General features: G+C 42.5%; 1 protein-coding gene across 1 annotated transcript in view; it reads left to right on the top strand.

The window, feature by feature from the left end:
• TPO (thyroid peroxidase) overlaps positions 1 to 16236 on the top strand; it is a gene marked incomplete at its 5' end in the record, with an annotated part of 635329 nt that overhangs the window by 426698 nt on the left and 192395 nt on the right. The window contains 2 exons of the mRNA XM_069236627.1: positions 3457 to 3715; positions 5596 to 5766. Of these exons, the coding sequence (XP_069092728.1) occupies positions 3457 to 3715; positions 5596 to 5766 (430 nt within the window). The remainder of the gene's footprint in view (positions 1 to 3456; positions 3716 to 5595; positions 5767 to 16236) is intronic.

Below are 16236 nucleotides of genomic sequence, written 5' to 3' on the forward strand. Positions count from 1 at the left end.
GATGGGGCACGGCCATCCACCTGAAAACCAGGCTGTCTGCAGGGGCGATGACTGTCCTCCCGACCTCCAGAAGCACCTCTTGGTGCTGCTGATTGCACCAGGAGCCCTGGCAGGTGCCCCAGAAGGGAAGGGAATTCAGAAAAAGAGAGAAAGAAACACTCCACTCCTTTTCACCATGTCCAGCCGGGTGCGGTTCTTCGGATTATGGAGGACTGTTAGTGGAGCCCCTGGAAGTTGCCTTTCTGTGATGAATTACGGTATTGGTGAAGCTATGTGCTATTAGGAGACTGTTTCAGAACATTCAATAAAGCATACACTGGTCTCATTAAACAGAATTCAAAAAGGCTTGTGCTGATCTCATTAAATTCTTCTAATTTGGTTATCATTGTACATTCACCTGGTAATATCAGCAACTTGGCCCTCTCTCTCTTCTCACAAATTAATATATTCAAAATGTGACAAAATCTAAATTTCTCTACACAAAGTGGGACGTACTGCAAGTCTCTTTCGTGTATTTGCACTTTCACATTAGGTTTTCTATGGTAAAACTACAACATAAAACGAGTTGCAATACCAAAAGCAAGAAAACTCACATGTAGAGTATTCCTAGCACTAAATTGCTTAATAACTATTGACATAAAATGAATTGCAATACCAGAAGCAAGGAAACTCACACATAGAGTAATCCTACCACTGAATTGCGTAATCACTATTAGTACAAAAATAAGCAAGTGGAGAATAGTGAAGTTCTGTCACAGTTCTCAGTTACAAAATGAAAGTTGTCAAGGCCCCCAGGCTAAATCTGTTATTCAACCCTCATAAAGGCCCCACTCATAAATCATGTCTGTGTCCTTAGAAGAGGCCTTTCAAGGTCTCAAGGAGACTAGAGTGCAATCAGTCTCAGTTTTCAGCTTTCACCAAAAAATAAAGTGACTATAATAAAATTCTACATATACAGATTCCAGACAGCATGCTCCACTGAGATGACAGAAGTGTGTTCTCTCCAGAAGATCTCTGCTGAGGCTGTTTGCTGCCAGCCATGTCAAGAGGGCTGTGGCTGGGGCCTGGAGGGAATTCCAGAGTGCAGAGGGCTTTCCTTTCAAGACAGGAAGGAAACCAAGCAGAGTCATGTGCACAGCAAGAGTATTTATAGGCAGTATGACTCATGTCTTTGAAAACACCAGGCAGCTGCTCCCTGGAGACCTTGGGGCGGGGTGGTTGCCTGGCAACCAAGAAACAAGTGAACCTGACACATTTAGAAGCACGAGAACTTGACACATTCACATGTGTTCAACAAGCCTTGGTGAAAACAGCTATATAGTGGAACAGGTATTGGTAACATCAAGTACATTTCAAACATTGGCAATATCTATCCTGAAATGCAGACAGTACAATGGCATTACAAGCAGCCCTGTGGTGCTACATGCAAATGATTAAAACAACACCTCTGAGGATGTTGACAAATTAGGCAGAGTTATTGGGTCCTGACAGCTCCGCTTCCCCATTCTGAGAAAGATGGGCTATTCAGGCACACCTAGTCACTCTTTTGTGTGACTGTCCAGGGGGAATATGCAAAAGCCAACTGCCACTCACATCTAGTCATATGACTAAGGAACAGGCTGCAGGCACCAAATGATTAGGACAAGAAAATACCAACCAAAAGTGGCATTTTAAGAACTGTAATGTAAAATCTGACTTTATGATTAAGACAGGCTATGGTACCTGCTCCTAATCAACAGTTAGCACTTGTTATTGTAATAAGTTAATCACAATTGTCCCATTGGAGCGGTAGGCCTCATAGAAGTGAAGAATTAATTTGGGAGTATTTCACTACCAGGACATATGAAACCAAAAAGTACATGTGCAGCTTTTTAATGGCAATGCCTTCTGTCCCATGGACTGCTTAGGGCCTACCTTAGGGGGTGACTTATAGCCAATAAAAAAGGTGTTTTAGGTTTGGCAAAAGGGTTATTTTGCCAAGTTTTAATTTGCAGTTTAGAATTGCTTGCAGGCTGCACTAACAGGTGTGAGACAGGTGTGAGACAGGTTTTAAGGACTACTTTAGTGGGTGGCACAATAAGTCCTGCAGGCTCACTAGTACTATTTAATTTATTCGCCCACGGCATATGGTATACTACTTTACTAGGGACTTATAAGTAAATGAAAAATGCCAATCAGATGTAAGCCAATCTTCCCTTGTTTTAGGGAGTGAACATAAACACTTTAGCACTGGTTAGCATTGGTAAAGTGCACGTAGTACAAGAAAAAAAAAAAAAAATATGAGAAGTGAAGGCAAAATATTTGGATGAAGACCACCCAAAGGTTCACAGGTCTTATAATGAGAGTTTCTTTATTAGAGAAACTGGAAAACCAAGGGGTCAGAACCATATCAGAACAAGGCCTGAAGGCTGAAATCCACACAATTGAAGAATTGGAGTGGAAATCAGTGGAACAAAATCTAATTGATTAGGGGACTGTTAACCTGCCAAAAAATATTTTTGGTGCACAGTCATATAATTGTAGAATCTGAGAAGACAGGGTCTGGTAGTGACACCCCGATAGTGTGGAGTCTAGCTGGAATTTGAAAAAATACAATAGACAATGATAAGCAAGTAATCATCATGGATAGGTATGGTATATCTGAGGTGAAACGAATACCAGATTTGCCCAGCTAAGAATGTGTAGGAGGAATAACTAGAGAGACCTGCTCAGCATGCCTAAACTGCATGTAGGGGCTGACAGAGATGACTGAACGCCCTCAGGATGCCAATTGTTTTGGTGCACCAACCCAACATTCTCCCAGAAGGAATGTAGACCTTAGTGAGGGCACTGTTGCTGCTGCCCTGGCATCCCACAACGCAGACCATATCAGAGGTGGTACCCAGGAAGTTCTCTCATTTACTCCCTTGAACCTGTGGTACTGTGCAGACCACAACTGTGAAGGTGCCTTAAAGTAGAAACAATCCAGGACAAGCAGTGTGAGAACCGACAATATTGCATTTCCTCAGGATAGCCAAAACTGCTCCTCGAATTGTATTCAAAATTACTTCACACTTGAAAAAGAAGAGAGTTCAATGCTTGCCTATTTTTCTTTAAGAATGTCTCTTCTAACTTTGACACACAGAATATGACAGATGAAGTGTCCAAACTAATGTTCTCACTCTAAAGTTTGCAAGAGTGATATTACAATTTTCATTTACAACAATGAATATAACTGTCTACTTTGTGCTAATGTGTATGTCATTTTCCATTTCACAATTTTAACAAACACATAGCCAGGGTGAAGGAATCCACAGATAAAGGTGTATGTTATAAATACACATTATATTATGTTATGCTACATTATGTTATACTGTTCTATGCTTTATGTGTACCAATTGAATAATTGCAATGAGATAATAATAAAGATATTAACAAAGATAACAGCAACAATCTTGCTTCTGTTAATTGTTTCAGATGATTACTCTAAGGGATTATATTCCAAAAATTATTGGATCCTCTGCATTCAGTCAGTATGTTGGTGAATATCATGGATATGATCATACTGTGAACCCCACCGTGTCAAATGTTTTTTCAACAGCAGCATTTCGCTTCGGTCACGCAACTATTCCACCATTAATAAAGAGGTTAAATCCTGAATTTCAAGAGCACCAGAATTTCCGTACCCTTCGTCTACATGAAGCTTTCTTTAGCCCCTGGAGACTTATCAAAGAAGGTACAATTACGCTATAATTTTAAAATATTCAGGTATCCTTACTAACTGATAAATATTTATTGACTGTAATGAAGAATAAAAACTTTATCAACACATCACTTAATAATACATATGATTATCCAATTATCCTATTCAGATGTTCTGGCATAGTAGTTCACTAAGTAAAGTAATGAAGAAAATAGAGCAAACTATGAGCTCGATTTAGAGCTCAGTGGATGGAATACTGCGTCACAAACCTGATGGATATCCCATCCGCCATATTACAATCTCCATAGGATATAATGGGATTTTAATATGGAGGGCAGGATATCCATCACATTTGTGATAAGGTATTTCCCTCCACCAAGATCTAAATCAGGCCCAAAAGGCCATTTTCTATTGCTGTCTCCCATGGGTGTCTCCTCAGGATCGCAAGTGAGCTTAGTTCAGTGCATCAGCAATTGAATGTGAAAAACAGGTTGTTGTAGCCTCACACAACCCCACTCAAAATTTAGTTTTATAGTTGATGTGGTGTCCATGCTTTCTAGGTTACTAACAGTCTCTAAAGAGGGATTTAGGGATGCAGTGGGCATTTGAAAGCCCAATTTCATACTTTAAAACATAATGCACAGGCACTGCACTAAGAAAAGGCACCTTAGGCTTTAACGTGTTTAATGCAACAGGTGCATTCTGTTCCCTAGCACATGTAAAATAACCACACAGAATATTATTAAAACAGCGCTAATGCAAGCTGCCATCAATAGGAATAAAATAAACATTTCTACTATAGTGAAAATGCCATCTACAGCCGAACACCCTAAAACCTACTTCTATGCTCTATACTACGATAGGAAGGCATAGCGTAACTTGCACCTAGAGTTTCTTAGGGAAAATAAATATACTACATACCCGTTTACAGCAAAATGCTTTGGTTATCAGAAGCTAGGAGAGAGTGTTCTCTCAAAAGGAAAACATGCATCCCCATCAAAGAAAACATGAATCCCTATCAGCAATTCTTCACATGGACATGGCTCAGTATCAGTTTTTAGTGCCAAAAAGGATGCTATGGCATCACAGTAGTCTGGAAATCTCTTTCATGATCTTCTGGCAGTATCTCGTGCAATAATTTGGGGCAAAATACCTCTCTTGTGAAGTAATCACTTAACAGCCCTTTTATATTGTGGCTTATCTGATATGAGAATTTCTGACATAATTTTAGGAATGTCTGAATAACATGTGTGCAACATTATGCCAGTCTTAAATACATTCTTATAAATGAATACAGTAAAAACATGTTAATTCCGATGATACTGTTTATGTTAGTATCATTCTTATTATCTGACCTTGAGATAGAGAAAACAAATCACTTTTCCCAGACTGATGGTGAATCAGTTATTCTTATTGATGCCATTTTCTGAATGACTCTACACTTTCACAGTTTCTTAGAAAAATAAGGACAGGTGGCTTCTGTGCAAAAGGCAGACATGTTGATGATTTTGCAAAATAGAGAAAATGGAGTCTCGGCCTGCTCAAGATGTAGTCTGGACTCATGTACTTTACATTACTGTATTGGAATTCTTTTTTTTTCCAATGTGTGCAATATATTTCCTATTGTTATTGTCAATTAGGCAACCACATCAAACCATGTAAACACCTCCTTCACATAATAGTTTTTTCAGGATTTGTGTTTTTTAAGACAAACCAAGAAACAAGAACCTGAGTAATGTGTACCTAAGTCTATCTCTTCACTTTAAAAATATAGGGCCATATGTACGAAAGCTTTTTCCCATAGACACAGAATGGGTAAAATCCTTTCGTACATCTGGCCCATAGTGACAAGAATCATTGAATATTTGGACAATGACCCAATTTGTGTTTCTAACTTTAATGTAATACTCAAGGTGGATTGGATCCTTTATTAAGAGGTCTTCTGATAGCCCCAGCAAAACTACAAAAGCAAGATCAAATGATGAACGAAGAATTAACTAACAAGCTGTTTGCGTTGTCCAATAATGGCTCGATGGATTTGGCATCACTGAATCTGCAGCGTGGACGTGATCATGCTCTTCCAGGTAGGTGCCTATACTTTCTTTTTGATATATTTTAGAACAGTATTGAAATGAATGAAAACCTAAATTGCCAAGTATTTTGTAATGAGACACTGAAGAGTCGGGTATCACGTAAGTGTTCTTTATTTCAAGTTCAATGTTCATTAATGCAGAACAGCAAAGTACCTCCAACCCCGACGCTCTCCCCAACCGTTCTCTCGTCGTATCTCGAGTCTCGAGGACAGGTTCTAGAATCCTTCCAAGACTCGACATACGAACCGAGAGAGAACCCAACATATCCTTCCCTTTAACACATGCAAAGTTACACTCAACAGTTGCAAAAACGTAACAAGTTATGCTAAACTAAAAATACATAATCACGGAACTTCGTAGGAAACCTCCTATTCCTAGTGGAAGATTTCCTTTCCATGTCCATCAACTCAACTTCCTTCTTAGTATGATCTTCCAAATCCTTGACCTTCTGTGGATCATTTCTTGCATCTTGATTTACTTTGGTGGATTCCTTCAAAGATCTGTTCAAGAGTTCCACATCACGAGCCAAGGACAACCTCTCCTTATTCCACCAATTGCCATCTTCCAATTTAACAGCATTTTTACAGATTTTTATGACTTTCTTAGGATGAGAGAATCTAGATTCACCTTTCTGAACAATGCGGGCACTCTTGATTTTGACATAATCACCCAACTTTACACAAATTGTTTTTCTATAATCACCTTTGTATTTATTCTGAGCAGAAATCCTTTTTCCACTCACTTCCTCAATCAATGCCTCATCAACTCCATTTTCACCCATCCACTTCCTTTTCAACTTAGTACCAGGAGCTCTTCCCTTCAATAATATAAAAGGAGATACACCGGTATCTGCATTGGGTGTGGTCCGCACAGCCCACAACAACTTTTTAAGTTCATCCTTACAATTTAACCCTCCAGCTTTGGCCAACTGGATATTTTCTTTAATCACTCTGTTAAAGCGCTCAACAAGACCATTACTCCTAGGATGATAAAGTGAAGTCTTAACATGTTTAATGCCCATGAGCACTAAAAAATCAGAAAATTGAGAAGATGTGAATTGACTACCATTGTCGGTAAGTATCTCATCAGGACTACCCTCTCTGAGAAAAACAGATTCCAAAAATTCAATGATCTTATGCGAATTAGGTACTTTCACCAACTTAAACTCGGGCCAACGACTATAAAAGTCCATTAACACTATACCATACTCCGCTTGCCCATTGAGCAAATGGACAGGTCCAATCAAATCCACTGCAACCTTACTCCAGGCTTTCCCAGGCACTTCAATAACTTCAACCGGGGAAGGCAGGACAACCTGAGACTTGTCACTGATAGCACAGGCCAAACAATCTCTGACAAAGTGTTCTACATCTCTGTCCATTCCAGGCCACCAGAAATCCTCTCTTATTCTCCTTTTCATAGCCCGCATACCTATGTGTCCTTCATGTCCCAAAGATAATACTTTGTATCTTAAATCCTTAGGTACGACCACTGCATCCACACGCATCAACACATTATTTACAATAGATAACTCCTCAAAAACATGTTTGTACACTTCACACTGTTCCGACTTGCATACAGACCATCCCTGTGCAATCCCCTTCATGACCTCCTTCACTTGATCATCACTTCCACACGCTTGCCTCCACTCATCTTCCGTCACCGCACCACCCAAATGAAACTCTATAGAACATACCAGTACATCATCTTCTTCTGGTTCCTCATCATCTGACTTATTCTTGCAAGGAAGTCGAGAAAGAGAATCAGCAAGTGTATTCCTTGCACCCGGAATATATTCCACATGAACATTATACATTTGTAATCTATACTGCCACTTAGCTATTCTAGGAGTGGCTCGATGCGCACCAGAGGTAGAAAACAATTGCACTAATGGTTTGTGATCCATCCTGACTGTAAAGTGCACACCCCACAAATATGATTTAAAATGCACGATGCCCCACCAACATGCAAGTGCTTCCCTTTCAATAGTTGAGTAAGTTTCTTCAGCACCTCTCAGACTACGTGAAGCAAAGGCTACCACTTCATCCCTACCATTTTTCTTCTGCATTAAAACAGCACCTAATCCAAGTTGACTGGCATCCGTCATTATAACTATTTCATCCCTTGTGTTAAAAGACTTCAACGGAACTGCCATTGCTAATTCCTTTTTAATGGCTATAAATTCCCGTTCACACTCCAGACACCAATCAAATTTGACATTTTTCTTTAAAAGAGATCTGATTCTATGAGTTTTACTTGCACAATTAGGAATGAACCTTGAATAAAATTCAATCAGACCCATGAAGGATCTGACTTGGTCTTTATTACTAGGGGACTGAAAATCTTCAATAGCTTCAACCAACTTTTTCTTTGGTTCCACTCCACACTTAGAAATGTTATACCCCAGATAATCAATACTAGATACACTGAATTTACATTTGTTCGCTCCTAGTACAATCCCCTTTTTATTTAACAAAGTTAACACTTGTTCCATTCTTTCATCATGCTGTGCTTGATCCTTGCCGAAGATAAGAATGTCATCCTGGAAAGCAATTACACCTTCCATACTCCCAAATAGACTATCCACCACCCTTTGGAATACCGCAGAGGCTGAAGCTAAACCAAATGGCATGCGTCTAAATTGAAACAACCCTTCCGGAGTAATAAAAGCCGTCAAATGTCTTGACTCAGGATGCAGACTAATCTGATGATAAGCCGATGTCATGTCCAACAAACTGAACACGCTGGCCTCATCTAAAATGAATAGAATTTCAACAATGTTAGGTAATGGATGGCAATCCACCCAAATTTGTGCATTGAGATCACGTAAATCAACACACATGCGAATAGAGTTATTGACTTTACGAGCAATAACTATGGGGGCCACCCAATCTGATGCATCCACCCTCTCAATTATGCGTTGATCACATAATCTGTCTAGCTCCTTTTTCAACTCTGCTCTCAACGCTAAAGGTACTCTACGTACCTTATGAACTTTGGGAATTGCATTCTCCTTTAACTTTATCTTGTGTGCAAATCCCTTGAACATACCAATTCCTTCTTTAAAAACACCTGGAAATGCATCGACCCACATAGAACTAATAGATAACACCTGGTTATAATTCTTGCTCAGTATAACTTGTTCGGGGTTGTTGGGATCTAACAAAATACCCAACTTTCTTTGGTCTTCCCAACCTAAAAGACAAGTCTCATCATTGGCTACATACACTACTCCCTTAGTCACATTACCTTGGAAACTCAACTCGACTTCACACTCCCCCAAAACTTCCACAGGCTTGCCACCATATCCCACAGGCTTAATGCTAGACTTCCTGAGTCCCACATGGTTGAAATTTTTCTTCCACACCTTTTGACTAACAAGTGTATAAGGTGATCCAGAGTCTGCAACAACAATATTTCATGGCCATTAATCGACAATTTACATGTAGGCCTTTTAGTGATGTTAAACATAACAACACCACTCTCATTAGAACAACACACAACAGTAAGAATTTCGTCATCCTCATTAGAGGAAGAATTAGATCCATCCAATTTGTCATTGTGTAACTTAAAAACCTTATCCCTTGAAGTGGAACTTGATATGTTAACAGCCCTACATACTCTAGCAAAATGCCCAACTTTGGAACATTTTGCACATTTTTTACCTACTGCAGGGCAATTGCTTGCATTACCTAAATGGGTGGAACTACCACACCTAAAACATTCCCTTCTTTTGTAATTTTCCTTCCTAACTGATGTTTCAGCTTTGGCAATTGCTTGGGATTTGTTAAATTTCTGTTTGATTATAGCCACTTTCTCATGAGAATCTTTCTGACTAGTTATACTCATCTGTTGCATATACGTTGTTGTATTCTCAATTCTATTGGCTATCTCCACGGCCTTTTCTAAAGTTAAATTCGGTGTAGACAACAGGGTCTCTTGAACCTTCTTATTATTGGTTTTCTCGACAAGTTGATCTCTAATCATTTCATCCTCACACGCCTTGTAATCACAGGAAACAGCTAACATTCTTAAAGCCCCCACATAATTAGCAACAGGTTCACCAGGAACTTGTTCCCTTTTATAGAATTTGTGTCTTTCCATAATAACATTTTTACACGATCTGAATCTGTTATCAAGAGACTTAATGGCAGAAGCATATTCATCAATACCGCCATCACCTTCACCCACATCTAATGCAACAGTCATCTGTGGAATGTGTTTTAAAATTTTACGTCCCTCTGGACCTAAACAGTGACGTAAAACAGCAAACTTTTTCCTATGAGTAAAAGAGTCACCGTCAATGGCATCTAAATATGCCTCGAAACCTTCTTTCCAGGAATCTCAATCCGCTTCTGAAGAAACAGGATCCGGAGAAAATACAGGAGGAGGAAGAATGGATTGCTGCATATTAAATGTAACCACCCTAAATGTTAATTAAAATTAAGCAATGAGGAATAGTTTAAAATACAAAGATATGCGTGTCCTGTTAATTTTCAAAACACACTGCGCAAGGAGTGCGTGTCACCGCAGAAAATATTCTTGAATTGAATTGTAGAAGACCAATTTAACATTACTATACTGCTTGAAATGTTTTGAAACGCTTGGAAGAAGTAACTTGCATAATGGAGCCACTTTCCATTAAGTAACGTCAAAATTAAATTTTTACGAAGAATATGCCGGTTCACTCGTTTCCTGGCGTCTCCGTTGCCAGGAAACAAAGTCTCTCATAAGACGCGTATTCAGCGTCTTTCACTCGTTTCCTGGCGTCTGCGTTGCCAGGAAACGAGGTCTCTCGTAAGACGCGTCTCCCTTGCTAAGCAACTAAGTAATCAACGCCGCGCGTGATGGGACACGTGAATAACGTCAAGAGGAGGCGTGCGTTGAATCAAACAGCCCAAAATCTATGAAAATTTAATCGGACATATAGCAGGCTCCTCAAAGAACTTCTTTCAGCAGGATTGAAACATTGAGGGCTGGATGAAGACGCTGTGCGTTGAACATCCAAAAATTCCACATCGATCTGAAAAGGTACACACGTAGGTCCCGCTGTCCTGCCGTCCTCGTCGCCAATGAAGAGTCGGGTATCACGTAAGTGTTCTTTATTTCAAGTTCAATGTTCATTAATGCAGAACAGCAAAGTACCTCCAACCCGACGCTCTCCCCAACCGTTCTCTCGTCGTATCTCGAGTCTCGAGGACAGGTTCTAGAATCCTTCCAAGACTCGACATACGAACCGAGAGAGAACCCAACATATTGATCATGCTCTTCCAGGTAGGTGCCTATACTTTCTTTTTGATATATTTTAGAACAGTATTGAAATGAATGAAAACCTAAATTGCCAAGTATTTTGTAATGAGACACCACCCACAGAATAGCATTTTATTACATTTATATGCTGAGGTGAATGAAAGTAATCATAGTCTAGATGTTAATGCAAATATTTAACGAGCAAAGGCCGATATTGAATTCCAAAATCATTTGAGTGCTTGTAATTATGTTAAATGTGGTACACAGATTAATTTTATACACAATGCTACAGGTATGAAGTGAAAGTTCGCGAAATATGGGTGTTATTTTTTCAATTCATTAGTGATGTAATACATAGGTGAAAGAAGACTCAAAAATGTGAAAGCAAAAATGTGCCTTAATACGATAAAGAGTGAGAAATATAGTCATGAGCAAAACATTAATAACTTTGTTTTGTGACGGCCCCTTTTTCTCAGCCCCTGTTTGATGAATCACCCCCAAACTTTCCAGATGGCAGCTGAAGTGATTGGCAAACTAGTTTTGAAAATTTCATGAAGATTTATCTAACAGCACCAAAGGTATTAGCAAAACAAAAAATGCTTCCTCTGTGGGAAAAGTTGGTCCTAACTATGACTACCTACTGGCTATTTTCACTGAAAAAAACAAAGGTTACATGGACGTTATTGTTAGGTTAGTGAATTTACTCGTACAGTACCATGGAAATTCAGCTGTTACAGTTAGATTTCTTTCAAGTATCTATAACCTGCATCCTAAGCTAACTATAACTTGCCCTAGCCATGCACAGTTGTCTCATCAGTACTTTTATTGCACATGTTGCAGTGACAATATGAAAGAGGCATAGAATATGTCATCAATTATATAATATGTGAGGTAATTAGCTATGCATAGCTAAGATGTGAGTTATAGTTGCTTGAAAGAACTCTAACTATAATAGCTGAATCTCTATGGTTTTGTACGAGTAAATTCAGAACAGAAGTTGGCCTTGGCCTCTATCGTGTGAGAATTGGTGTGAGTCTGTTTCTGGGGGTGAGAGTGTGTGTCTGGCTGTGAGAGTGTGTCCATCATTGTTTTAGTGGGTGGGTCACTATGTGCGCAGGTCTGTGAGTGGGTGCATGAGGGTGTCAGTGGGTCTGTGAGTGGGTGTGTGACAGTCTGAGTGGGTGTGCAACTGACAGAGGGGGTATGTGAGTGGGTGTGCAAGTGTCTGACTGGGCTGTGAGTGAGTTCCTGAGAGTCTGAGTGGGTCTGTGAGTGGGAAGATGAGTGTCTGAGTGGGTCTGTGGATGGGTGCGTAAGTGTCTGAGTGGATAAAAGATTGAAAGAGAGAAAGAGAAAGAGAAAGAAAGAGATCGTTGTTTAGACTTTGATATAGGACATGCTTAGAATGGGATATTTCTGGACAAAATAAAAAGAAAAATGTATTTGTTATTTGAAAAATAGTAAGATTACCTTTCAGTATGAGCCTTAAAGATATGTAGTTAAAAAACAAAGAGGGAAATGAGTCTAGCTGGGTTCAAACCCTCAATGCTCAGTGTGAACATCTGCGACCTTCAAATGGAGCTATTGCCTTTTTTTTATTCAAGTGCTCCCTGTAGGAAAGTAGCCTCTTTCTCGCATGGTTACCCTCACTTTTGGCCTGTTTGTGAGTGTGTGTCAGTGTGTTTTTACTGTGTCACTGGAATCCTGGTAGCCAGGACCCCAGTGCTCATAGATAAAAACCGATATGTCAGTGTGTTTTGCCTGTCTCACTGGGATCCTGCTAGCCAGGACCCCAGTGCTCATAGTTTGTATCCTAATGTGAATGCCTGTGTAGTGTCTAACTGTGTCAATGAGGCTCTGCTAATCAGAACCTCAAGACTTATGCTCTCCCTGCTTTTACATTTGTCACTGTAGGCCAGTGACTACATTTAACAATTTCAATTAGCATACTGGACCCCCATTATAAGTCCCTAGTATATGATACCTAGGTACCCAGGGCATTGGGGTTCCAGGAGATCCATATGGGCTGCAGCATTTCTTTTGCCACCCATAGGGAGCTCAGACAAACCCTTATACAGGACTGCCACTGCAGCCTGCATGAAATAGTGCACACACTATTTCACAGCCATTTTCACTGCACTTAAATAATTTATAAGTCACCTATATGTCTAACCTTCACTTGCTGAAGGTTAGGTACAAAGTTACTAAGTGTAAGGGCACCCTTGCACTAGCAATGGTGCCCCCACATAGCTCAGGGCCATTTCTCCGGACTTTGTGAGTGTGGGGACGCCATTACACGTGTGCACTGCATATAGGTCAATACCTATATGTAGCCTCACGACGGTAACTCTGAATGTGGCCATGTAATATGTCTAAGATCATGGAATTTTCCCCCATTCCAAATCTGGTATTGGGGAGCCAATTCCATGCATCCTGGGGGCTGCACCATGGACCCCCAGTACTGCCAAACCAGCTCTCTGAGGCTTGCACTGCAGCTACAGCTGCTGCCACCTCACAGACAGGGTTCTTCCCTCCTGGGGTCCGGGCGGCCCAGTCCCAGGAAGGCAGAACAAAGCATTTCCTCTGAGAGCAGGGTGTTACACCCTGTCCCTTTGGAAATAGGTGTTACAGTCTGGACGAGGGGTAGCCTCCCACTGCCTCTGGAAATGCTTTGAAGGGCACAGATGGTGCCCTCCTTGCATAAACCAGTCTACACTGGTTCAGGGATTCCTTCTCCCCTTCTCTTGCGGGAAACTGGACAAAGGAAAGGGGAGTGACCGATCCCCTGTCCATCACCAGCTCAGGGGTGGTGCCCAGAGCTTTTCCAGTGTGTCCCAGACTTCGGTGGTCATTACAACATTGGCGGTAAAAGCCGCTTACCACTGTGCAGAAGACCGCCAACACACCGCCGTGGCCGCGTAATTCCGCCACGTTCATTATGACCCAAAGCCCAGAATCCGCCAAAATCTAGACACCCACACAAGTCAGCCACACCAAAGGTCAGTGATAAACTGGCGATAAGAAATCCTCCACCGTCACGCCAACAGGAATACACCCACACTATCATGACCCACGAATCCACGTGCGGTCTTTGAACCGCGGTATTCCATTGGCGGTACACACCGCCACGCTCAAAATACACACACTTTTACAAAACACATACACATTGGGCAATTTGAAATACACACACCTGATACACATACACACACCACTCCCACACACCCAATACAATATAAAACACACACCCACATCACCCACAAACCTCTACGACAACAATTGCGACTGAAGGCCACAGAGAGACACCACCATCTACAAACGAGCATCCACGGGCACTCAACACCATCACCCGCATAACATCCACGCACCTCACACAACACACAACTAAATATCACCCCACACATCACAACACACACCACCCCACACATCACCCACCCCATGGCACGGCAAAGACACCCCAGGTTCTCTGAGGAGGAGCTCAGGGTCATGGTGGAGGAAATCATCCGGGTAGAGCCACAGCTATTCGGATCACAGGTGCAGCACATCTCCATAGCTAGGAAGATGGAGCCATGGTGAAAAATCGTGGACAGGGTCAACGCAGTGGGACAGCACCCAAGAAATAGGGATGACATCAGGAAAAGGTGGAACGACCTACGGGGGACGGTGCGTTCCGTGGTCTCAAGACACCACATCGCAGTACAGAGGACTGGCGGCGGACCCCCGCCTCCTCCCCCACAACTAACAACATGGGAGGAGCAGGCCTTGGCTATTCTGCATCCTGAGGGCCTCGCAGGAGTAGCTGGAGGAATAGACTATGGTAAGTCAAAGCTTTACTACTATATCCCCACCCTACCTGCATGCCATCACATACCCCACCCTCGCCCTCACCCCATCACTCCTACTCCTCACACATGTCCCAATATCACAAACCACCCTTCCCAACACCAAGCCGTGCATGCAACACCAAAGCATGGACCCCCATCACCAAAGCATGGCCACTGCACATACCCATGCACCCCCCTAAACCATCATCACACAAGGTCCTACACAGGAATGCAAGCACTGGGGTACACGGTCACCCACCCATTGCACACCATGGCACACGCAGATGCAATAATCATGCTTTTACCCCCCTGCAGGACCCCTACCCAACGTCACCGGACAGGAGGGTCCAGACATGTTCACTCCACCCACAGAAGAGGACCACAGTGATGACAGCAGCTCTGTCCAACTGGATCTAGACGACCAGCCCGGCCCTTCTGGGACCTCGGGAAAATCGGTTCCCCTCACACTGGCACAAGCCACTACAGGGCTTCTCCCCTCTGGAAACACCAGCACAGCACCCACCCAGCGGGCCAAAACCTCTGTCCCCAGGACACGTCAATCAGCAGTGTGTCCACCACAACAGGGAACCCAGGCTAACCCACCACCCCTACAAGAACAGGGACCTGGGGGCAGTGACAGTGGGCACACGGTTCAGGGGACAGAGGCCCAGGAACACAGGGGAGCTGTGAGGGCTGCTGTGCAACAGGGGGAGGACAGGCCTAGGGAACCCACTCTCCACGAGGCCTTCTCCAACAACTTGTGAGCCTACCACCATTCCCAGGAGACGAAGGCAACGGTACTGGCCAAGTTTCAGGAGACCCAGCGGCTGCAGGAGGAACAGTATTTGGGCTTCAGGGAGGAACTCAAATCCATCAATTCCACCCTGGGCACCATTGTAGGGGTGCTGAAGGAACTCGTCAACACCAGGAGGGACACTGTGGCACAACAAGGGGCCCCTGACACTAACCTGGACGATGAACTGCCCACCACCTCCGCCGGCGCTAGTGGACAGGAGGCACCGGAACAGGACCACCACACCAGCACCCCACCCCCTGCAGAGGGAGAACCACCCCGCAAACGGTCCCTGAGATCCAGGACAAAGACAGAGAACGATGCCAAGACCCCCGCCAAGAAATGAGACCACCCTGATTGTCATCCATTTGTCCCACCTTGTCACCCTGTCCATCCTTAAACTGCCCCAGCTCCACTTCCTATGCCCCTTTGGACAATGCACCTGTGAGACTAATAGACTGGACTCTGCCATGGACATTCCTCCACCATCACCCCTCACCATTTTACAACCCTCTCCAATATTGAGCACTTAAATAAACACCCTTACAGCACAAAACAATCTGGAGTCTGTCTGTGATTTCAAAATAGTGTATTAGC

The sequence above is a fragment of the Pleurodeles waltl genome, chromosome 5 (genome assembly GCF_031143425.1).
Source record: "Pleurodeles waltl isolate 20211129_DDA chromosome 5, aPleWal1.hap1.20221129, whole genome shotgun sequence".
NCBI lineage: Eukaryota > Metazoa > Chordata > Amphibia > Caudata > Salamandridae > Pleurodeles > Pleurodeles waltl.